This window comes from Aspergillus fischeri, genomic scaffold (assembly GCF_000149645.3).
Source record: "Aspergillus fischeri NRRL 181 1099437636249 genomic scaffold, whole genome shotgun sequence".
Lineage (NCBI taxonomy): Eukaryota > Fungi > Ascomycota > Eurotiomycetes > Eurotiales > Aspergillaceae > Aspergillus > Aspergillus fischeri.
Window position 1 is genome coordinate 3,520,764 of NW_001509770.1, and position 22,757 is coordinate 3,543,520.

The following is a 22,757-nucleotide window of genomic DNA, read 5'->3' on the forward strand; positions in this document are numbered from 1 at the left end:
CCAGGTTTTCCCGTCTATATCTTACGTCAGACGACTTTTGTTGGATGAATAATGCAGGAAGAATATGATTTTCACTACTTTATTTTCATACTATGTGGTCCTGCTGTAGCTCGTGTTCGTAGTCAGGCTCTTATCAGTATGTTCGTGGTGGTTCAGGTTTCTGCGGAGGAAATCGTTACGGGATAGACTTAGGAATCAATCTACGCACAGGAAGAAGGAAATATTAGAACCAAAAGCATAGGCAACATTTCCGACAGAATAAATCTATATATTCTTGAAGAGAAAGAAAGAAAAGGGGGTATGTTGCAGGCTACGAAGAAACCCATAAATAAGGACATATGGACAGGATTCGAATCGATGTATGGTGTCAAAGATACAAGAATGAGAAAGTAACCGGCTCAAGCAGCGGCCATTTCCGCCCCAGGAGCAGCAACAGCAGCCGCACCAAAGAGCCTCTCCCTCCATTCGCCGCAAACGGCCTCGAACCCACTGACGACGTCCCGACAGACGCGGCCAGCTTCGCGGTCTCGCAGCCGGCGGTCCCAGTCCCCCTTTTCGATCCACCGGGTGGCTTCTTCGCGGCCTTCCTCCTCGCGGCGCAACTCGGCGACGAGTTCCCGTGCGGACCGCAGTCGTCGCGAGGCGGTTGCAGTTAGCTGTCGCGATTCGTAGAGGGTGTCGCTAAGGCCACGGAGGGACAGCGTGAGGTCCGTGGTTTGCGCGATAAGAGTCTGGAGGCAGACGAGTGGGTTCAGCGAGGGCGATTGAGAAGGTGTGGTTGGTCTGGAGGAGTGGCGTGGCTGACCGGGGAACGGGTAGGGCAGGTTAGGCAGAAGGCCTTCGTCGATGAGTGGGATAAGCTCGTCGATTGCGTCCGGAGAGAGGAGCGGATAGGGGGAGAAGAGAAGAGGGTGGGTGAGGGTCTGGAGCGTTCTGGTCTGGTGGGTTAAGTGCGAGGTGATGGAGGTGTGTGCTGTTATTAGTCTGCGGAGGTCAGTAAATGCTTAGGAGTTCATCAACTCAAGAAGGCGACGTACCTCATGGCGTTGTTTTCGATCCCGCTCTGGCTCCCTAGGTCCCGGAGCGTCTCAACAACACGTTTGATGACATGATCGTTCTCACTGCCGTTGTTCTCGATCCCTCGCCGGACTAAGCTTTCGATCTCAGCCATCTGCCCCTCCAGACTAGGCGATATGTCTGCCGCTTCCTCGAAGTCCGACTCGTTGCCGTAGTCGGAGCCGTCGTATTGCGATTCGTGCCTCCGGTGATTTCGTTGACTGCCGTTGCGAGCTTTGACCCGAGGCGGTTGCAGCGAGGCATGGCCCGGCGCGTAATCTGACAAGGGCGATCGCGGTCCCATATTGTAGTCGTCCTCACCGTCACTCCTGGTTGTGCCTTGTAGGTCCCCCGATGCATTGTCCTGACCAGAGACATAGCCATAACCCCCTTCCTCTTCTTCGTCCCACGCGTCCGCGAGTTCGTCTGCAAGGTTTCCCAGCCCCCCTGCGGCGTCTGCAGGGCCTCCGAAGTCACCTGATAGCCTGTACGACCCGTTCATGGCTTGCGCATTCCGCTGGCGGGGTTCCACCGGCGAAGGGGGCGCTGAGGAACGAGGGGTCCGAGGCGATTGTGTAGGACTCTGAGAGAAACCATTGGGAGCGTAGGTTCCGGGGGAGATGGGGTCGAAATCGAGGTTGGAGGACTGGCTGTGACTATGGCGGTGAGATAGCCTCAGGGGGGATGGTGGGATGGCCGGCATGATGCAAGTCAGTTGGAAGAAGGTCGAGAATCCCACGTGGGATTGTGACAAGGAATGCAGACAGCAGCAACTGAGAATCACTCCTTAGGATTCTTGACGTCCCGACAGATCAACTGTGTTGTTTTATTTTCTCAGGATTGAGGGGTCTGTATCGTCAAATGTCGATCGCGGAATGAGCTGGACGCGGGCAGGGGCCACACTGAGGAGAGGAAATAACAAGACAGGAGGTCTCAATAATCGTAGCATCACCAGGATGCTGGAAGAGTAGAAGGAAAGACAAGAGAATGGATGAATCTCATGACACAAAGAATGAATTTCTCGATAAGGATAATAAAGAATGATGATGTAAAACACAACGAACTACTCTCAGCAGAAGAATAAACAGCCGCTCTTCCCGTGACCGCCGAAGCCCCAATCAGATCATTTAATTTACATCAGCTTCATTATTTCATCTGCACCCCACACCACCAAAAGTTTCACTTCTATTGAGCTTGCCAACGGCAATTGATGGTCATTTCCTATTAATAGCAAAAATGAGTTCCATTCGGCGCGTGTCCCCAACGGACCTCCTCTCCCTCAACCTCACCAACCTCGACCCGTTGACCGAAAACTACGACCTGGGCTTCTACCTCAACTACCTCATGCGATGGCCCTCACTCTTCAGCGCTGTCAAAGATCGCACAGAAGGCATAGTCGGATACAGTACGTGCAAACATCATCGCAGCCATACCACCTCTGCAAGACCCTCGCATCGCTAATGAAATCAAAAACAGTCATGGGCAAACTCGAAGAACAACACCCTTCAATGCGCCACTCCGAACACTACACCCCCTGGCATGGACATATCACCGTGCTGACGGTTGCCCCAGCCTGGCGACGTCTAGGCCACGCGCGCCGCCTGACAGAGCGTCTCGAGCACGGCTCCGATATCAACGATGCCTGGTTTGTGGATCTGTACGTGCGCGCGGGGAATAAGGTCGCTGTGGGGATGTACAAGGGGATGGGGTACTCTGTTTTCCGGCGTGTGGTCAATTACTACAGCGATGATCCGACAGGGATGTCGGATTCGGGCGAGGATGCGTTCGATATGCGCAAACCGTGCAGTCGGGATAAGAATTTGCAGCATTTACGCGAGAATGGGGAGGAGTTTCTGGTGAATCCGGAGGATGTTTCATAGGACGTAGCATTTGTCTTTATGTTTGAGCGGGCTGTGGTGCTTGATGCAGTCGATTTAGCTTCCTGGCGTTGGGGAGTTATACTATGGTATTCTGCGGCAATATGGATTCGAAAAGCATGGGATGATGATAGACAAAATCACTTTTATTTTCCTGTCGAGAATAATGCTAGACCCTATCATGCATGGTGTATATATGAAACAATTTGAAGAGCCCATCCAATATGAACAACTGTTCACGATGCAAACCCGAAAGCAAAGCCCGCGTTTTCGCTCTATAATGCAATACTGATCTATGACCCCGAAACCGACGATGCATCCGTGATATGTACCGATTATCATGATATGTGCTTTCAATAAGCCACAAACGCTTCGCATAAGTCGTGCAACGTTCATGACACTGGTGGCTATCATGCTCTGACAAGCAGCCGGGCCCCAGTGCGTGAGAATCGCAGGGCCGCAAAAATGGCGGCTGCGGTGATGATGCAGCAAGCGGTAAAGAGTTGAACGCCGAGATAATTATGGGTATTACTCATGATGGCTCCACCAATTGGTGTTCCGATCAGCAAACCGATCGAGGTCGTGGCGAAAATCATGCCCAGACGAGTACCCAGGTCGCGGATATCTTTCGTCAACGTGACCATGACTACCGGTGGGAGTGAGACAAACCCACCGGAGCAGAGACCGTACAGGACAGAGAGAACAATGATGCCGGGCACATTGTGCACGCCAATCCAGGCAAAGGCCAGAACTGCTGTGGCTGTGACAGCTGGCGTCAGGATGTTCAGTGGGCCGGTATGATCAGCGACGAAGTTGGGAAAGATTCGTCCCACGGTAGAACCCGCATTAAGCATGGAGAGCAGATAAAACCCCAGATTTTCATCGACGATTCCGGTGTCGATGGCATAGGACTGCACGTAGAATAGGAAGTTATAGAAGCCCAGGAAGCCCAAAAACATGGCAACGGCAAACATCACGAACGCTGGTTCTTTAAAGGCAGACAGCTGGACCAACTTGCGTTTCTCGGTAGGCAGAAATCGCATACGCATGAGAGATAGGGAGATGCAGCAGGTTCCGAAAGCTACGAAGCCCAGTGCGCGAGTCGCCCACGCAAATCCAACTTGGTCCTGCAGCTTATTGAACATTATCGGATAGACCACGCCCCCGATACTGCTGCCTGAAGCCGCCAGTCCGTTGGCTAAACCTCGCTTCCGCTTGAAGTATTGGGGCAGAATAGCAACCGAGGGAACGAACAGGCATCCGGCAGCCAGGCCGATACAGACTCCTTGACAGAGGATCAAGTGCCAATACTGTGAAGAAATACTGGTCATCATCAAGCCAAATGGGAGCACGACGGTGCCAAATATGACGAGAGCTCGAAAGTATCCTGCATCGAACAACGGGCCGGTCACTACTCCAAAGAGCATCAGAAGAAACGATTGCAGAGATCCAATCCAGGCAATGGATGATGACGAAACATTCGAGAGAAGATTTTGTTCATAGTATGTCTGGAAAGCGCCCCATGTATTGATCACACCCCTAAGACGACGTAGCGATTAGCGATGCAAAAGAGCAGCCTCAACAATGTCATGCATTCACAAATGTACCTACCATGAGTTGAAGAATAGGAAGAATGATCCAAGGACCTGCAACCATGCCGGGATGCCTGTATCGAAGGTTGGCTCTTCTAGGTGTTTCTCTCCTGGCTGCTGTTCTGGTGTGCGCACGTTGCTCTCGTCATTGTTGCTGTTCACCGAGGGCGCAACGGCCTTCTCCTCCGCGTGTGCCCTCATCCCCATTTCCTGTCCTTCTAGATGGCAATATCGTATAGATCCGACTCAGCGCGCGAACAACCACGGCCGATTCTATGTGTAGCGGAGATGTGATGGCAAACTATGCAAAAAGGGTATATATAGTCAAAAAGTCCCATAGAAATGCAGATTAAAGACCGACGATGAATTGATTCAAGCGGACGAAAATAATTCAAATCAAGAATCGCCCAACACCTGTCAATCTATCAACATGCGACACGGAAAAAACAGCAGATGCGCAAAACCAAATTTATATGCGATAAGGATTTCTCAGCAACCCTTAGAGTCAGCGGGGCACTAAAAAAGTCCAAGCTTGCCAGCCAGAGGCCCGAGAGGATACCACTGGGACTGCGGATATCAAAGGAGAGATCCACTGTGAGCCGGTCCATAAGTCGTATTCCTAGGGAGACCAGAGGCATGAGTCAGTCTTCAAGATTCCAAACTGCCGGCATACGTGACCAGTTTTTTAAATGTCGATTGGGATCAAGCCCATTGACCCTACAGCTCCAGGATTTGATACGTGTGTTAAGTTGCTTGCGGCATTGACTACCGCTAGAAGCCTGAAAGATTCATCCTTGTCCTTGGGGTAACTCCGAAGGTCTTCTCCATTCGAGCAAGAATGGCCAACCGCTAAGGCTGATGGATAACCGAGGGACCAGGGCCCACTCGACTACCAAAGTCGGTAACGAACTCAGGCCTTAAAGACAAGTCAAGCAATATAATCATATGCTTTTGCATAAGATCCGCTGTAACTATGATTCATAATCAGATGAGGTAGCAAATAGGACGAGCCAGGGTGACTATGGCGTCCCAGGGCGCCAAAAACATGGACAACGTGACGTGCCGAGTGCCGTCTTATCCAGCGGGGAAGGACCATGCTTCATGATGATGCTTGCGGCTTGATTCTCATTAATAATAGAAACGAGGCATATCAGATTGTGCCCTAACAGTAGCCTTGGATGCTGCTGGACACAAAAATAAAGTTTCCCTGGTCATGTTGAAATTCTGAACTGACGAGGAACTGAAGTTAGTCTAGACTTGACTGGAACCACCTGAAAAGAAAAGAACACAGGAATAAAAGGATTAGGTAGGGTAAGACTTGACTTGCAAGGGGAATGTGGATCGCCAACTCGGGGGCTTTGCGGCACACTCCGAAAGACCGAATCCACGTTTTCCCGCACTTCGATCTCCGAGACTCCGTGTGCCAGATCCGAGCCAGATCATTCGAAAACATGAACCAGACTTCTAGCTTCGCATTTGCAGTTATGGAGAGATGACAGAGGGCATTCGGGATTATGTACGTTTGCGGCCGGCAATCGTAACAGTATCTGTGCAGATCAAGAACATGGCGATGTACTCCGTACGTAGAAACATTCTGTTGACTGCCTAGTGATCATCACGTGATGCTGCATGTCACGCTAAGCTCCTTTTGGAAGAAGGCATCAAGGTAGTATCAAAAGTACAAGCAACCGATGAGCTACTCCAGATCATATCATTGTAAAGCTCATCAAACTCAAAATCACTGAGGTCAGGTGAAGATACAGACTTGCCGTTTACTCATTTTATCGCAACGCGTGCTCCAGCATGCAAAGGGGCAAGAGAAACGGAGGTTCGTACACTTCAGGGGGAACTGTCCTGTACTCTTCACCTTTCGCATCATTCGTTTAGTGTTTCATTATGTTTTGCCCTGATATCGTGCAATAGGAAGTTATGCTCGAGTATTGTGAGCGCAGGCTTCGAGATAGTACACATAGCACACATTTTGTTGGAAAGGCTAGAGACTTGTTGAGAACTTCAGGTGTTTGTGGATGCGGGTAAACACCCAGGGCCAATGGAATGAACGTAACACTTTTTTCATATTCTATCCATCAAAGGTAAAGTATACTTCTTTTCTGTTCTTTGCTGAATTCCAAATCCCGGCGACCGGATCATTAGCAATGCAATGAACGGTTCGCTTCCTGCTCCCAAACTCCGAACGCTATGCGGGACGTCAAATCAGAAGACCATAATTAGAATGACAAGTAGAAACAAATAGCTCAGTCTCAACAGACATCCACCCAAAATGTGATCAGATTCTAGAGTAGCTCTTCACACGTCCAGTCCTCGTACCTAAATGTTCGAAAGCGGATTAGACATGCGTCCATACACGAGGTACGGGATAACTTACGTTCCATCCGGCAGATATCTCCTCACAATGAGTGGGATCTTCTTCTGGTTCAGCTCCTTGATGGCGATCTGCAAAGGATCTGTCTCTCCCTCAAGATCTACAAGCACGGGAGCATTCATACTGTGACAAATGTCAGTTCGACGGTCTTCACATGCCACATGTCGCAGATGACAAACCTGATCTGCAAAGCTCTGGTACCCAAAACTCGCGCCCTTTCGTATTTGGTCATGTACGGGGTTGTCTTGCGTTCTTCATTGGGGATTTTCTTCGCCCGTGCTTGTTCCACCACCTTGCCCGAGTATCCCGCACTGGGATCGCCAGAGACGACGATACGGTCACCATTGACTGCCGGCGTATAATGATCATCCGCATAGCCATCGGCGCCTCCTTCGGCACCTTCGAGATCCTCGGGGTTTATGAAGTCTTCGGGCTCATTTTCGTCGAACACCTCCTCCGCGGGCTCGTAGTCGTAGCTGTAAAATGTGCGAGTCAGAACGGCTGAACTAGCTCAAGAAACCATTTTCACCAGTGGATTATGCGGCGAGCAAGTGGAGTGCTCCCAATCCAGACTGAACAATGCAGTCAAATGAGGTGTCCTTACGTTTCCTCAGCGTCGTGATCTCCGTAGTCAGACATGGTGTCAAATTAGAGCTGGTAAACCAGGTAAATAATAACCAAACGAGCGTGTTCAGCAGCCACACAAGTGAAGGGACGGCAAATATCACGTCCAGGGATAGAGACGCTGCGAAAAGATCGACCTTGCGACAGGCTTGGTGAAGATGAAGATTTCGATATCGCGACCCTCCAAAATAGCGGCGGAAAAAGTTCCTTGGCCCCGTTAACACTAAGCCCTTTCTGGTCAGCTTTGTCACCGCTTTTAACATCAGTCCCTGGCATAATTTTTATATGATATTCTTATCAGCAGTTGAATGTGCGCTTGATGCGTTGACCATTGTCCAGTCTATGCTCTTAATGGTCGTATTCCTGTGAAGCCTAATATCAGGGCTCTATCTGAGCCATGGGTGAGAAGCGCAAACTTGAGTCGGATGAGCTCACTATCCCGAACAAATCTCGGAAACGCACGGCGCTGGACGATGCTGGTAAGACGCTTGAACCCTGGGATTGAATTGACTGTGGAGCTGAACATCGCTGTCGCAGATCCGATTTACGAGGAGCCTCAGTCAGATGCCGATTATGTATCTTCCGACGAATCCAGTGTGAACAGCGACAGTCTCCACGAGACTCCAGCGACACCAATCTCTACGACCTCAGCCAAATATCCTTCGGAGCTGAAAACTCACCGCTGTCCCTTCGATGGTTGCACAAAGGCATTCAACCGGCCAGCGCGACTTCAAGAACATCTGCGCTCCCATAACAATGAGAGAATCTTCAAGTGCACATTCGAGGAGTGTGACAAGACGTTCCTCCGCGCATCTCATCTGAATCACCATATCAAAAGCGCACACACTGGGGTCCGAGACTACGTATGCGACCGTCCTGGCTGCGGGAAGAGCTTCGTGACCGGCTCCCGGCTCCGTCGACATCTGGCTGCCCACGATGGACGAGATAAGTACCGCTGCACGGAGTACCCGCCTTGCAATGAAACATTTCGGAAGCATTCCACCCTTCAAAAACACATCATGACCGCACATCTAAAGCAAAAGCCTTTCCAATGCCCCCACGCGGATCCGAGCACCGGGCAGAAATGTACAATGGCATTCGACACAGCAGGGCATCTTCGAGCCCACGAAAGCCGCATTCACACCGAGAAACGCTTTAGTTGCACAGAATGCTCCCAGCACGCAGAGGGTGCCGAAGCAACCTTTCCCACCTACGCCCTCCTACAAGCTCATATCCGATCCATCCACCCCCCGCGATGTCCCAACTGTTCTCTGACTTGCGCGACCTCCCGCGAACTCCGCCGCCATCTCGAAGTCGCCCACGGCGACGTCAGTCTCGAGGAACGCAAGACATTCCCTTGCACCGTACCCGGCTGCGACCGCAGCTTCACCAAGAAGGGAAATCTGACCGTACACATCCGCACCGTCCATCAGGGCGAGAAACGCTTCGTCTGCGGCGAGACCGACCTCTCGTCCTCGAAAAAGGTGTCCGGCTGGAACAACGACAACGGCTGCGGCAAGCGGTACGGGAGCAAGCTCGCGCTGGAAGAACACATCCGCACCGCACACCTGGGCTACCAAAACGCCAAAGCCGAACGCCGCCAGCGTCTCGGCATCACCCGCGATCGACAGCATTCTACCGCAAGCTCACCCGGTGTGTCCGCGCTGGCCGCGCTCACGGGTGAGGGCTACGCCGAGGAAACGGGCCGCCACATCGCGTGTCTGGTTGAGTCGTGCCCGCACCGGTTCCACAGAGACTACGATCTCTGGGTCCATATGAGCGGCAAGCATCATTTCTCCGAAGAGGAAACCCGCGATCTATTTCTGCGGCGAGCCCTGCTCGCGCATGAGTTCGGTGCGTCTGCTTCTGCTTCTGCTTCCTCCGAGGAACTGTTCGGGGGAATCTACGGCCTTGAATTCGATAACGATCATTCGTCGTATGATCCGTATGCGTTGGATGGGACCGAGACGATAGCGACTTCTGGCGCGGCCGTGTCGAAGCCGTTGCCTGCGCACGGCGTCGATGTAATGATGCATGACAGCAATTCTACGATACCCACTACTGGCGATGATATGGCGCTGATTGATCCTGCACTGGCTTACGATATGATGGAGTCGTAGCTTTGGAGCGATTTACTTTTCATTATTTTCGGGAGTTCTTACGACCAAAACTTCTCTTTCCATAGATCTATCATTTGAGCTGATCATGATAAATGAGGATTATGCTGGATCAAATCTATTTCTTTCAACCGCACGGTCGTATGTAGATCGCATAGATGGCTGTAAACTTCATACTTGTACTCCTACGCAAATCTAGCAGGCCGTCAGAAGCGAACAACTGAAATTCAGTCCATCACTCACCTTTACTTCTAACAGCACAGTATTGATCATTCGAGCTGCTGAAGGTCAGCAGTCGTCAGAGTTCAACCTACCAAACCAGGCCCGCCAGAGACGGTCTGGTCTGGCCGTCAGTACACTCCTAGGTTCAGGTGTCAGCATTCACAAAGCATAACCCAGTGATGCCCCAAGCGGAGACACTCATCTCGGCGTGAGTCAGTACGTTGCACGAAATTCAGCATCATGACCTGGTTGGTTGAACAGTTAGCTGCTGGCTCCGCTCCGCGTAACGTGAGAGAAAAATGTGAAAATGCATCAGCCATGAGAAACAGAACAAAATTCACAAAGGGGAGTTTGAGTAATTCTGTAAGTACATATGTGCTTTTTCTCCTTATTTTTATGTCCTTTCATCCATGTCCCTGGAAATGAGTGTCTTTGTTTCTTCGATATGGAAACTAGATAGGCCGCAATGCCTCGACAAGTGCCAACAGAAGACCAGCCCCGAGCGCATGCGATCATCGCAGCCAGAAAGCTTCAAGAAGACAAAAATTATCTTCAACCACGAAGAAACGATTTGGAAGCCAAGGGATGTTTGGTGCAAGATGAAATGAAAGAAAGAAGATGGATGACCGTACCAAACCAGATTGGAACTGATTTTTGAGGCTGAACGCAGCTCAAACCGCCAAACATGGCTTCTTTCCGTCTTTTTGGGTTTTTCTCCTTTTTTTGCTGATTTTCGAATAGTTCCCGAGGGGAGAAGGCCAAGTTACTGTCCAAAGCCGGATATTCAACGGATTGCTGGCCCAGACAACATCACAGCTGTGCAGGAGGTCACCCCGGGCGTGCGGTTTGAATCCTAGATCGAACGTGCGTAACCGGCGAAATGATAAACCAATCGCTCTTCCTCGGGTGAAGCAGGATGGTCAAGAGTTGTTTCCTCAGCAGGAAGGCTTGCAGAAGGAATAGCCAAGGGGCCGGTTTTCTTTGCCATGTTCTGCTGAGCAAGTAGAAGTTAGCGGCCTCCATAGAAAAATCAGATAACCTAGCTTATCTCCTGTGTAGACTGACCTTGCGATTGCCATCCCAAGCACCAGCAAGAGATCCATGGATTTCGGGGAATTCAGTGATCATACGAATTCGCATGCCCTTGGAAGATTGGCCACCAGAGGTGCGGTGGTTGGGATAGCCCTGCTTCTTCTTGTCGCTCTTCTTCTTCAAGAAAGATGCCATCTCGACCTGGCAGCACACCAAGCTTTTGGCAGATCTGAAGACATCAATAAAGAAGGCCGGGTTGCGGTCCGCGTAGACCTCGTCGTCGTAGGGAAACGGGGTCGGGATCTGGGATTTAATCGAGCTGGGGCACAGTCTGGCCTCGGCAAGTTTCTGCATGAAGAGGATGTAGCTGGCACTCGGATTCTCGGAGGGGTTGTGGATGGTAAAGTTACGAGCAACGTCACAAAAGAGATGGACGGCCGCAAGTCCTCTCGCTAGACCAAGCCACTGAGCAACCTTGAACAGCAGACTCATGATTTTTTTCTGATGATCGTTCAGAGGCCAATCAGACACATCGACAAGATCAACATTGGTAGAGGACGAGCGAGGAACCCTGATATGTTCTGGTGGCAGCCATCCAAATCCACGAGCCTTATCGGGGTCATGCTCCATGACATGGCGTTTGAAATACTGGTGGAACCTTGTGAGCTCGATCTCAGATGACAGATAATTGTTCCAGCCAATGGATGCGCGAGAGCTGTCGCACCGCTGTGCCCTCATGCTTGTCAGCACAGTGCGCTCATTACAGACAGGGAGATCGTTATAGAAATGTCCTGGGTTCATTGTGGTCAGCTTCATCGACAGGTGGAATGGTGACGTGCAATCTTACTTTCCTCGTCAATCTCCTCTGTTGCAGACCGCATGTCAAGCTCAAAGGCTCTAATCACCTTGATGGATGCTTCAAGTTTCTCGCAGGACTTGCCAATCTCAAAGGGCCTGCAGTTGATCCAATATATGGCCTTGTCGTCGTCTCCACGCAAGGTCGACAGCAGCCGTCTCAGCATCTCAATCTCGGACATGAAGAACGTCTCATCGACCAGTTGAGTCTCGCTTGGCTCACATAAAGCAATGGGATAACGAGCACGCAGCCACCGAACTAGCTTTACTTGGGCGATTTCGATCTTGCCGTCGGTCTGAAGAAGGAGGATCAAGAGATGGGCGAAGGAGCTGGGGAACAGATCTTCCTCGAGCAGTGGTAGCGTAGCCATGATCTCTCGAGCAAGGGAGTCGGGATCGAACCCTTTGGCAAATTCGTCCATCAGTTGAGCAAAATCCTGAAGCTCGGCCGCGGTGATCTCTTTTACTTTCTGATCAACCCAAGACAGACGCTCATCGTCACCCTCTTCAAAATCGTTAAGTCCATCGGTAGTCTCGAATGGATCCTCGAATTCAAAGTCAGGTGAGAGAGGGAACACGTCCATATTGGCGACAAAAGGCTCAGCCACTGCTCATTGGAGGTTTCGAAGCCTGAGACAGACAAAACACAACAAAGCACGCAAAAAGAAACGCCAAAAAGACAAAGAAATAGAAAGACAAACTGGGGAGGAAAACAAACAAATGAAAAGCTGAAGCTGGAAGAATGCCCGTGAAGTCGTTTCAATAGCTAAGGGTCTGGCTGAAGCATACGACAACTCCACGTGCTGTAGGAATAATCAAGATGGTATCGAATAATAAACGACTCGTTTTAGTGGTGTAAGGAAGGAGAGATGTGGGAGAGATGAAAAGGAGTGGAGGTGAGGGAGAGGTCAGAGATGGGCTGAGGGTGAATGAGCAATGAGCAGTGAATATCTGTTGTCATGGCGAGGATGCCACGCACGACATCATTTAATGAGGAAGAACCTCTCGAACTGATATTCACCTTTTTTCTAAGAATCTGTCATTAGAGCTATAGTCGGTCAATCGCAGTGACAGACTGGATTATCCTTGGATTCAAGTTGCGGACAGCTGCCATATGAGGCTATCTTGCCTGTCAGAGTTGAGGCTTCAGTCCAGAGTAAAGATTTCCAACCCTGACTGAGCTGATGTGTACCTTCACACTATCAGCATAGAAAAGGACAGATACGCAGTCAGTCAATCGCTCCTGATTCACTACCTTGGGGCAGCTCTGTTAGCTTAGGCGCCTGGTTCGACGACTAAGGCCATATCTTCAGCAATGATCTCTAGGAGAATTCATCATGAATCAGGTAAATTCCACTTGAGAATAATGCCGAAAAGAGGATGCTGTCAAAAAGCAAACAGTTTGCAACCTGAAGGGGTTCACAAGCTGGATGAGTGTGGACGCCGTCTCCGCTCGAACGGTCTATCAGGACCATACAGCAGTCGACTCCCTGAGTTGAATCGAATCCCTTGCGGGTTTGGAACACATCGATCCTCAATGAGTTAGATGCATTGAGTCAGACTGACGGTCTAGGCTGAGCTCTGAATGGTCCAGTGTCCGCTTTTCATCGCGGTGTGCTGAATGGCACCTTCCTGGACGATCAGGCCAGCATAGGGTCTTTGAATGTCCGTTAGGATGTCTTTCTGATCTTCTTAGACAATCCATGATTTGAGAAATGATTACGGAGACCAGAGTGATATGGCCCATTTGGATGCTCATAAGGTGCCAAGGACGTTCCCATCGAAAAGACCAAAATGAGTATGGAATACCGCTGATAATTGAGACCTGGACCTCCCTACATTTTCCCTCATTTATCGAGACGGTTTAAATGTGGATACTACTAATCGATTCCATGTCAGAATCCAAGATTGGTCTTTTCCTATTCCTCGCTAATAATCAAGATCATACCTAACGCCAAGAGCATATACTCGGTACGGAGAGCCCAGGCTTCCGGTGATGAACTGTACGGAAATCTACAACCTGACGGAAGGCCACGGTGGCTTGTCAAGGTCACTGCGCATGCTCTCAAGTTTCCGAGGCGATCATGGACTGTTACTACTACTGCACGAGGATGAGGGAATATCTAAGAGAGAAATAATGATTACGTGGTTGATCAACAAGAAGCCCTTGTTGATCATCCGAGTCCATGGGTCAAGAGAAAATTAAGCCCACTGCTGAGGTCATAATCTGCCACCCGGGACTCCAGTTACAGCAAAGATCGCTGCTCTCAGTGCGCGTCCGATGGGGTTCTGATGGAAAGCTCCGCTCTAACTACCGAGTCTAAGGCGATAAACTCGGTGTCGGTGAATCGCTACCAATATCAGTCACATGACGATCAGATCTAGCACAATCATACCGCCATAACTCGAGCAGAGTCATTCCTCGCTGGAGTTCGGAAAGAAATTCACCAACATCGGCCTTTTATGGTGGCAAGGCGTGCCTTTCGCCTTTGCGCAATAACCATGCAGACAAATCAAGTGTCTTGATCCATGGCATGCAGCCAGGAACAGACCGGACAGGCACAGAAGCGTTACGACGTGGGAATTAGACTTCAGCCGTCCTCTCGTCAGAAGTTTGCCACTGGTTACCTTGCCTTGATAGACCAAGACCGGCAGCAGGATGATATCAAATCCTCCTCCTTGAACTTCCTTTGTGGGAATTGTACAGAGGTACCAGAGCCTAAGGTAGGTAATAGCCGGCGTTCCCAATATGTGGCTGCATGGTATTGGGGCTTAGAATGGCCTGTAATGACATTTACCTACGACGATTACCCTTGTGGCCATTCGGATGTGTACGGCTTCCGAGTGCTGTCGAATAGTCAAAATGTCCAAAAAATATTATCCAAACGTCCCTACAACTCCGCTGTTAAACTGAATTGCGCTTAGCGCTCACTTATGCGATCGCTTCTCCTCGCCTGGTTAAAAATGTGCGTGTTGAAAAGGGCAAAAGGGCGCCTTACTCTTTCATCAATCAGTAAGGTAAGGGAGCAACCGTACTGTAATTTAGCAGTCTAGTCTAGTCCCAGAATAGACGTCTCGGCTTTTCTCTTGGATTCTCTCCTGCCAGTAAGACATGCATATTTCTCTGTTGCTATATTTGGGTGTGTTCTTGATACACTGGAGTAAGGAGTGCGCTGGACAGGGTCAGATTTGTTAATAGAACACCATCGTCAAATTTGTTGGCAAATATCAATCGAGTCTGTAAGGTACAACAGTATCCTTTGCTGCGTATTTTCTGAGCGAGAAATTATCTTCCTGAGGCTCAACCCCTATTCGATCTTAATGCATATTAGTTCTCTATTGATTATCCGTCCATAAGAGCACTACTACTCCGTACACAAATACTAGTTCATTGCGTCTAGTCCACATAGGATATCCTAGGTAGATGCAGACTACATACAGTACTTATTATTATTAGACACTTCCTGTCTTTACCGCGGGGTGGTTGGTCTGGCCGCGTCACAAGTGATTTAATGGCCAATAATAAAGAAATACTACTGTTTAGTATCATTATTCATTGACACTTACCGGTGGCTAGTGACAGTCTACTAAATGATTACTCCATTGATGTGACCTCTTGCCTATCATTTAACAATGGCAACGGCAGTAAACACGGGAGTGGAGGTGCAAGAGAAGAATGTGTCTGATCACATCATGGACACAATTGACATGACCAACCGGAATGAGAACAATGGTCGCATTCAAGGAAGAGATGGATAAGCCAGAGTCAAACCCTCCAGATATGATGAAAGGTAAAAAGAACGGCAATGACGCCAGCCGCGACTTGGCCTGGTGGTCCAGTCATTTTGCATGTCTCTGATATTGGTATTATTATTATTATTATTATTATTATTATTTCTAGTATCTAGTCTACCTAATAGTTCCATCCAACTCCTTCTACTGATATCGTTTCTCCTATTTCATCCCTATTCTTTGGCTACAATCAAAATACTCCTGATCGTCCCTCGACCTTCAACACCGCCACAGGAAGATTCAAAGAAAAAGAAAAAGGGAAAAAGGAAGCCCTGCGAAACAGTGTGGTATTACAGTTACCATTTCCACCTTGAGACCCACGTTCGGCGACCATCACTACTACGATACTACTCCTCCTACTACGGAGCAGTAGTAAGTAGTACTTACTACCTTATTTACCCTATGATCCATCATCCCTCATCTCTCTCGCATTTCTTTCTATTCTTTCCTATCTCGCTCGTTTCCTAGATTTTCTCTCTGATTGTTTCCTCTTCGAAGAACCTACTCCCTCTCTCTTTTTCTCCTCATTCCGACCACCCACTCGCCGCTGTTCGCCCCGCCTTCCTTCTCTCCACTGATCAAAGAGAGACTGAGACACCAAGCCTGTGACTGCAATTATCCAAGTCAGGCGCTTGCAACCTGAACTTTCCTCGTCACCAGCCGATCTTGGCGGTCATTACGACACTGTCCGGTTGTGACCTGTCCTGCCACTCTTTTCCAAACACTATTTTCGTCTACTCCGACAATTCATCAAATCCAGATCCTACATGGAATCCTCTCCTCAATAGATCCCATTCTTGGCGGGCCCGAGACCCCATTGCTACCTCCGCGCGGAGGAGCCCGGACCTAACACACTGTTGCTCTGTTTTCTTACTCTTCATCTCTCGTTACTTGTCTGTTGTTCATCCGCGACCTGACAGCTTTTTCCTGTCGTTCCGGTCAAGTTGCCTGGCGGTAGAGTGTCATATCTGTCATCTCAAGGGTTGAACCGGCAGCTGGTCTTTTCTTCTGCAGCTTCTACCTCATTCTACAATAGATCAGTCACTGGAGTCTAGACCTCGATCATTATGGTTCGTTCGCGTGGTGAGTAGACGATCGTCCCCTTCCCGAATTCCGAATGACGGTAACTGATAACCCCTTGCGTTATCAGTGCGGTCTTTCATATCAGCCTTCGGTGGCTCGTCCCGCAAGGAGAATGCCGGACAGCATCATCGTACAGCTTCAGCCTCAGTCACGTTGAGCAATCCTCCGTCAAGATTCGAGACCCCTTCTCCCGATACACCCTCACCGATCGAAGGCTCGCCGTCGCAGTTGACAACAAAAGCGGAACGCCGCATTTCACGGCCAGCATCGACGGTCTTCTCTCACAATCCTCCGTTGACGGAGCTTTCAGAAGATACGCCGCCCGAACTTCAGCCGATATTCACTTTCCTCAATAACCACGCCAACAAATTGTACCATGAAGGATATTTTCTCAAGCTGAATGATCTGGATACCCGTATGTGCTTGTCTCAAGTGTCTGTCGAAACCAGCACGAACTGACTCAAGTGTATCTAGAGGGCCGGCCTTGTTCCGATCGACAATGGGTTGAATGCTATGCGCAACTTATTGGGACAGTACTTTCAGTATGGGATGCCGCTGCGCTGGACGCAGCACCAGAAGGCGAAGAAGTCCCTTCCACATTCATCAATCTGGCGGATGCTTCAATTCGAGTCGTGAGTACCAGATGAAGCGGTATAGACTTATTGGACTCTCTAACGAAAAAGCAGATTGAATCATTGCCCACCAGAAACCAAGCAATGGAGCCACTGAAGAATGTCCTGAGCATATGTTCTGCCGGGCAGAACCGGTACCTGCTGCTTTTCAATTCTTTCCATTCATTAGCCCAGTGGGCCTCAGCCATTCGTCTTTCGCTGTTCGAGCACACCTCGCTCTACGAAGCGTACACAGGCTCGATCATTGCCGGCAAAGGCAAAAATCTAAATAACATTCGATCCATTCTCGAGCGCAACCGCTATAAGCAGGAAGATTGGGCCCGTGTACGATTCGGAGCAGGGACACCGTGGAGACGCTGCTGGTTTGTGATCTCGCCTCCGAACGAGAAAGAGTACCAAAAGGCGCAGAAGTCGTTGAAGAAATCTGCCTATGATCGGGCGCCGAGGCTGGCCACAGGAGACATCAAATTCTACGACACGAAGAAGACCAAAAAGGCGAAACCTATTGCGACCATCACAAACGCCTACGCTGCATATGCCATATACCCCCAGTCCAAGGCCTTAATCGATCAGTCGACTCTTGTGAAAATTGAAGGGACTGTTACAATTCATTCGAATCCAGAGTCGACTTCGGAGGGGTTCGTCTTCGTCATGCCCGAGGTCCATCCTGCCATCTCCGGCTTCGAAATGATGGTTCGCTTCCTCATCCCCACTTTCGACACTTTCAATCTCTATGGGCGGCCGACACGCCTCATAGCTGCCACGAATCATGTCAAGAGCATCATGTTCGCATTCCCTAGCCAACGGCGTTATGGGTACCTGGACGTCCTGGATGTAGCGAGTCTGATGCAAATGCCGGGTAGCCACACCTGGACTGAGGCGGAATGGAGAAAACAGCTGAAGGATGCGACAGCTCAGCGTATGGCCGCGGCAGGAAGCAGGACCAGCAGTGTTTCCTCAAGAAAACCACGATACAGAGCCAGTCTCCCCAATCGCTATAGTAATGTACCCGCAGGGGGCCCTCGCAACAATCACTCGTTACCCGAGAGCCGGCCTGAATACAACCAGTCAGCAGATGCCATCCTAAATGAATCGCCAAAAGAGGACATTGCATCCAGTTATCATTCTCGAGGCTATTCCGATACGACAGGAATTAAGTCCATGCAACAACGCGTGCAGGCTCGGGTCGTGGAGGGCTCACCATCATCTTCCGATCAAGATCTAGTGCCTGTGGAACGGCAACAGGCCGGCACTGCTAGTGTCAGTGACCGCAGCAGTGAAGAGGGCGACTGGAAGCAGCAAGTAGATCCTCCGGCCACCGCTGTTGGGGAGAATCTACGACCTCAATCTCCTCCTGACCCGGTAGCCATGCCGCCGGCATTTATGCATGCACCAGGAGAGACTCCATCAAACCGGCCATTACCTTCGCCGGATCTGAGGAAGGCCAATAACAGGATGTCCGACAGCACTCTCACACAGCTCGCCGCCGCTGGAAAGCTGAATCTATCCAACTTGGCCCTACCCTCAGCTGCCGAACATAGAATCCAGGAGTCTAGTGGCACCCACCAGTTCAACCGCCCATCGGCTCCGTCGAATGAGAGTTCCGCAGATCAAGCACAAAACTCGCCAGCACCAGTTAGTTCGAACAACGTCTTCGGCCCACCACTTGTCAAAACGACCGCAGGTGACCTTCACCAAAACGGTGCAAAGGCTGTGAGAAGAAAGCCTGTGCCTTCGCAGCAGCTGGGAGAGTTCGACGCTACCAGTCCCACCGGGGAGCCCAGTTTCGATGACCTGCGCCATACAGTAGACGAAGAAGCCATGAATCGCATCTCTTCCCGTCAGCTGTCATTCCGTTCGCCCGTCAAAGAACGCCAACCGGATGATGAGAGCGTCTACGATGACGCTTCCACAACTTCCCCTGACTATGCCAGTACGCACGAGTCGGTATATAGCAAAAAGTCCGTCAAGTCTGTTTCAAAGCCCAGAATGGGGGTCATGAAGACCGTGGGGACGGAGCCCAAGAAGGATCTTGTCATTGGGGACGCCCGTTATACGCTCGATGAGCCGTCGCGAATCGATCCGGACATTCCAACGGTAGATTTCGGGCCAACACTTACCTACCTGCCCACCACTGGACGTCCGAGCACATCGGACACTCTGAAGAAGTTTACGCATCATAGGACCGGTTCGGATGCCACGGAAAGACAGCGCTACGCGGTGCCGACACATCCCATGGACCACGGTCATGCCAGGTCTCCCAGTCAGGACGAACACCGGCGGAGTATTCTATGGCAGCCAGGCATGGCACGTCCAACGACCCCTGGTGGCGGTCTTTCCCCAGAACAATTTGTGCAGCAACGAGCTGCCCCTAGCCCGCCAATCCATCTACACCATCACCGGGCAACTTCTACGACTCCTCCACCTCGGAGACCGCTCTCGGGAGACTGGATGGCTCATACTCGCTCCAAGTCTCAGATGACTATTCCCAGAGAACCCCAACCTCGGCCCCATTCCCGTGGCGCCAGTAGCATGCTGAACTTCAACGACATCTCATCCCACCTCTCGGCTCGGGAGCAGGAGCACGTGGCTCGTATGACAGGATCTTCTTTCTTTGATATCTCTAACGACAAGAGCAAACAGACACCTCCCGTTGATCCAATGGGCCTTGTTGGTGCGATTGATGCTCGAGAGCGTGAGAAGAAGAGTATCAAAGAAGGAATGTCGAATCAGCTGGTGCAGCACGCAATTGCGCAACGGCAACAACACTGGCAGCAACTTGCCACAACACCACCTCAGAATTACGGGCTACAAAGTGGCGTTCATAGCAGTGTTTACAATCTCCCGGCGGCGAGTCACACTTGGGATGCGCTCAATCAAACTTATCGTGCTGATGAGCCTCGCCGTCAGTCTTGGTATGGGCCATTTGCGGCTCAGGCACCCCAAACACCGCCAATGTATCCACAAAGCCAGCCTCTGAACCAGCAAGCTGGCTACTTTGGGAGTGCAAACCATTTGCATTATTAGTTCTTCCGTTGCTGATACACTTGGACCCTTCTTCCTTCCCTAGACCCTTCTCTCTTATCCTCTTCTCCCAATCGCTCAGTTTCTTTTGTCGTCTTATACCAGCGTGTGCGCTCTTTTCAGACGTTATGCTTTTTCCTGCTTTTGCAAATGTGCCTCAAAAAGGGGTTGCATCTATGCCGACTTCTTGACGCTCCCTAGAACTAAACTGTCTAGATTCCTACGCAGGATTTCCCTTGCTGATTTTCCTCCCATTTACTTTGCTACAGCAATTGCTCCGTCGCATTACGCATTGAATGGAGTTGTGAGAGCAGGTCTGGCGTCTTCGGTACTGCTTCAGTTGCCTGTCATTCTTTCGTGTCGTTTTACGTCATTGCGGCGGTGGACTGGCTTTTGACTCATTGGGAAAGAATCATTCTATCGTGTGTCTTTGGCTTACTGTGGTGGTTTCGTGTACATAGGACGCATTACATACAACTTTGCAGGATACAGGCCTGGCTTTATCACCTTCAATCTTTTCATTACTCAGTTTTGTGAGTTTCACACCTTTATACTTGCTATTGAAAATGGTCCATGGCCAGTCTTCCCGAGTACGATTTGCTCACAGCACAAGGGGAAGCTCATAAAAGAGGTAAAGCGATATTTCTCTGATTCGCTATGTATGCTCTGTCAAACTCGACACTGCTCCCTGCGAGTATACAAAAGAACAATAATGCAATGCTGGAGAGTCCCGGAACGCCTTGGCTACCAGAAATCCCAATCACATCTTCAATAAAACACCCTTCGTATCAACCACAGTTCAAATCAGATTCTCAGGCATGTGGATGTGATACATCTTGTATTTTCGTTTTCAGTTTTTCTTTTCTGGGCGATGAATAACGACACTCAGCTCGAATGCAACTTCTTCACCCTCAGAGCACCCTCGTACAACCCACGGTCAATGGCCGCGGCAACGGTCAAAGTACCACCGATGATGGCACAGACGCCCGTCAGGAAACCCGAGAAGCTCTTGGGGCGGGCCTCGCGGTTGATGACCTTCATCGGCGAGATGTCGTAGTTGAAGAAGACGCCGGGGATGCCGTTCGCGGCGTGCAGACGTTCCTTGTGCCCTTCGTCCGAGGCGTCGCCGCCGCGCAGGGACCGCTTGTGCGAGGTCACCGAGTACTGGTGCGTTTCGATACTGCCGCCGGAACCGTACGCGATGCCGTGGGAGCCTAGGGGAGTCTGGTCGTGGGCGTTGTGGGCAGCGGACGAGAAGAGTGGGTCCCAGCCCAGAGGCAGGTAGGACGTCGAGACGACCTTCACGAAGTAGACGAAGTTGTAGGCCGGGTCGTTCGTCTCCTGGCTCGTACTGTCGAGCGGGTTGGTGTGGTGGTGGTCTGTCCACTGCCAGCGGTCGGAGACTTCGTCGGGGAGCTGGGGGCCGAAACGCAGCTGGTGGATGTGGTGGGTCATGGTGTGTTTTTCGTTGTCCGGGAGCTCGAGGTCGAGATAGTTTTGCAGGTCGTGCGCGTGGACCTGGCCGCTGGTGAAGCTGCGGCCGGGGGCGATGTGGAAGTTGCCGACGACCTTGTTGACGCGCAGGATGCCCTCAAGGCGGCAGCCTTCGCGGCGTTGGGCGTCGATGCGCGCCGCGTAGCCCTCCCGTTCGCACTGCTCGATGTTGGAGCCCTTGCCAAAGGCCCAGTTCTTGGCTGCGTAGGCTTCGCGCACTTCGTCGCAGGTGTTGCAGCAGCCTTCTTTCATGGAGCCGGGGAGAGGGTCCGCGCCGCCGCAGTCGCCGCAGTAGTTTGGGTCGAGGTGTTTGGCGATTTCCTCTTTAGAGTGGCTGGCGGACGCACACAATTGTTAGCAGTGGGCGACAACGGTAAAAGAAGTTGGCTGCTTACAGGTCCAGAGCTTGAACGTCCAGCACACGGCCTCCCTCGGCAGGAGAACTCAGGCGCACCTTGTTAACGCCATGTGCCACGCCAACTTGCTGTTCGCCCGAAACGTCCATCACATCAAGGGTCAAAAGCTCGCATGGTAGTCGGGGAAAGGTAATGTTCATGTGGATTTCCATTCGCTCGCCTGTTCAATGCCATCGTTCACATCAGTCCCTATACCCATGTTCTCTGTTCTTCGTAGGTCCATACCTCTCGACTTGTCAACAACCAGTTCTGGAAGAACAACTACCCGTCTATAATCCAGCCATTCTCCCCAAACCAGGTACAGGATGACAACCAACGAGGCCAAAGTGATGATACCTCCGGAGGTGGTACGGATGCGAGCATCCTCGACTGTTTTGGCGAAAGCATCAAGCCTCGTAAATCGCGACTTGGCAGGCATCTCTTCAAGGAGCGACGATCATAAGGTCGAAACAGTAGACGATGTTGAGCAGCAGCTCGACGAATTGATCAGCAATAATAGCGCGCCCGCACGGAGGGGAATCTATAGCGGAGGTATTCAATGTCAATGAAGCTCAATTG

General features: G+C 50.7%; 8 protein-coding genes across 8 annotated transcripts, besides 2 other annotated features; 3 read left to right on the plus strand and 5 right to left on the minus strand.

The window, feature by feature from the left end:
• Positions 1-398: 398 nt before the first annotated feature.
• On the minus strand, positions 399-1,759 carry NFIA_019550 (uncharacterized protein; the record flags this gene model as incomplete). The annotated part of the gene is made up of 2 exons (XM_001265147.1): positions 399-984; positions 1,038-1,759. The coding sequence occupies 2 exons, from the start codon at positions 1,757-1,759 to the stop codon at positions 399-401; spliced, it is 1,308 nt and encodes a 435-aa protein (XP_001265148.1).
• A 533-nt stretch (positions 1,760-2,292) lies between these two features.
• Positions 2,293-2,936, plus strand: NFIA_019560 (peptide alpha-N-acetyltransferase complex B subunit NAT3; the record flags this gene model as incomplete). The annotated part of the gene is made up of 2 exons (XM_001265148.1): positions 2,293-2,461; positions 2,533-2,936. The coding sequence occupies 2 exons, from the start codon at positions 2,293-2,295 to the stop codon at positions 2,934-2,936; spliced, it is 573 nt and encodes a 190-aa protein (XP_001265149.1).
• Positions 2,937-3,343: 407 nt separating this feature from the next.
• NFIA_019570 (MCT family MFS transporter) lies at positions 3,344-4,732 on the minus strand (the record flags this gene model as incomplete). The annotated part of the gene is made up of 2 exons (XM_001265149.1): positions 3,344-4,472; positions 4,545-4,732. 2 exons carry the CDS (start codon positions 4,730-4,732, stop codon positions 3,344-3,346), a joined length of 1,317 nt encoding a protein of 438 aa, XP_001265150.1.
• A 2,087-nt stretch (positions 4,733-6,819) lies between these two features.
• On the minus strand, positions 6,820-7,547 carry NFIA_019580 (DNA-directed RNA polymerase core subunit RPO26; the record flags this gene model as incomplete). Its single annotated transcript, XM_001265150.1, has 4 exons — positions 6,820-6,853; positions 6,912-7,031; positions 7,088-7,384; positions 7,513-7,547. The coding sequence occupies 4 exons, from the start codon at positions 7,545-7,547 to the stop codon at positions 6,820-6,822; spliced, it is 486 nt and encodes a 161-aa protein (XP_001265151.1).
• A 382-nt stretch (positions 7,548-7,929) lies between these two features.
• On the plus strand, positions 7,930-9,652 carry NFIA_019590 (C2H2-type zinc finger protein; the record flags this gene model as incomplete). Its single annotated transcript, XM_001265151.1, has 2 exons — positions 7,930-8,011; positions 8,070-9,652. 2 exons carry the CDS (start codon positions 7,930-7,932, stop codon positions 9,650-9,652), a joined length of 1,665 nt encoding a protein of 554 aa, XP_001265152.1.
• A 1,263-nt stretch (positions 9,653-10,915) lies between these two features.
• Positions 10,916-12,342, minus strand: NFIA_019600 (uncharacterized protein; the record flags this gene model as incomplete). The annotated part of the gene is made up of 2 exons (XM_001265152.1): positions 10,916-11,694; positions 11,751-12,342. The coding sequence occupies 2 exons, from the start codon at positions 12,340-12,342 to the stop codon at positions 10,916-10,918; spliced, it is 1,371 nt and encodes a 456-aa protein (XP_001265153.1).
• A 3,281-nt stretch (positions 12,343-15,623) lies between these two features.
• Positions 15,624-15,653: a microsatellite.
• Positions 15,624-15,654: a microsatellite.
• A 963-nt stretch (positions 15,655-16,617) lies between these two features.
• On the plus strand, positions 16,618-20,292 carry NFIA_019610 (PH domain protein; the record flags this gene model as incomplete). Its single annotated transcript, XM_001265153.1, has 4 exons — positions 16,618-16,633; positions 16,701-17,048; positions 17,108-17,265; positions 17,320-20,292. The coding sequence occupies 4 exons, from the start codon at positions 16,618-16,620 to the stop codon at positions 20,290-20,292; spliced, it is 3,495 nt and encodes a 1,164-aa protein (XP_001265154.1).
• An 882-nt stretch (positions 20,293-21,174) lies between these two features.
• On the minus strand, positions 21,175-22,617 carry NFIA_019620 (retrograde cargo receptor ERV46; the record flags this gene model as incomplete). Its single annotated transcript, XM_001265154.1, has 3 exons — positions 21,175-22,117; positions 22,179-22,359; positions 22,425-22,617. The coding sequence occupies 3 exons, from the start codon at positions 22,615-22,617 to the stop codon at positions 21,175-21,177; spliced, it is 1,317 nt and encodes a 438-aa protein (XP_001265155.1).
• Between the last annotated feature and the right edge of the window lie 140 nt (positions 22,618-22,757).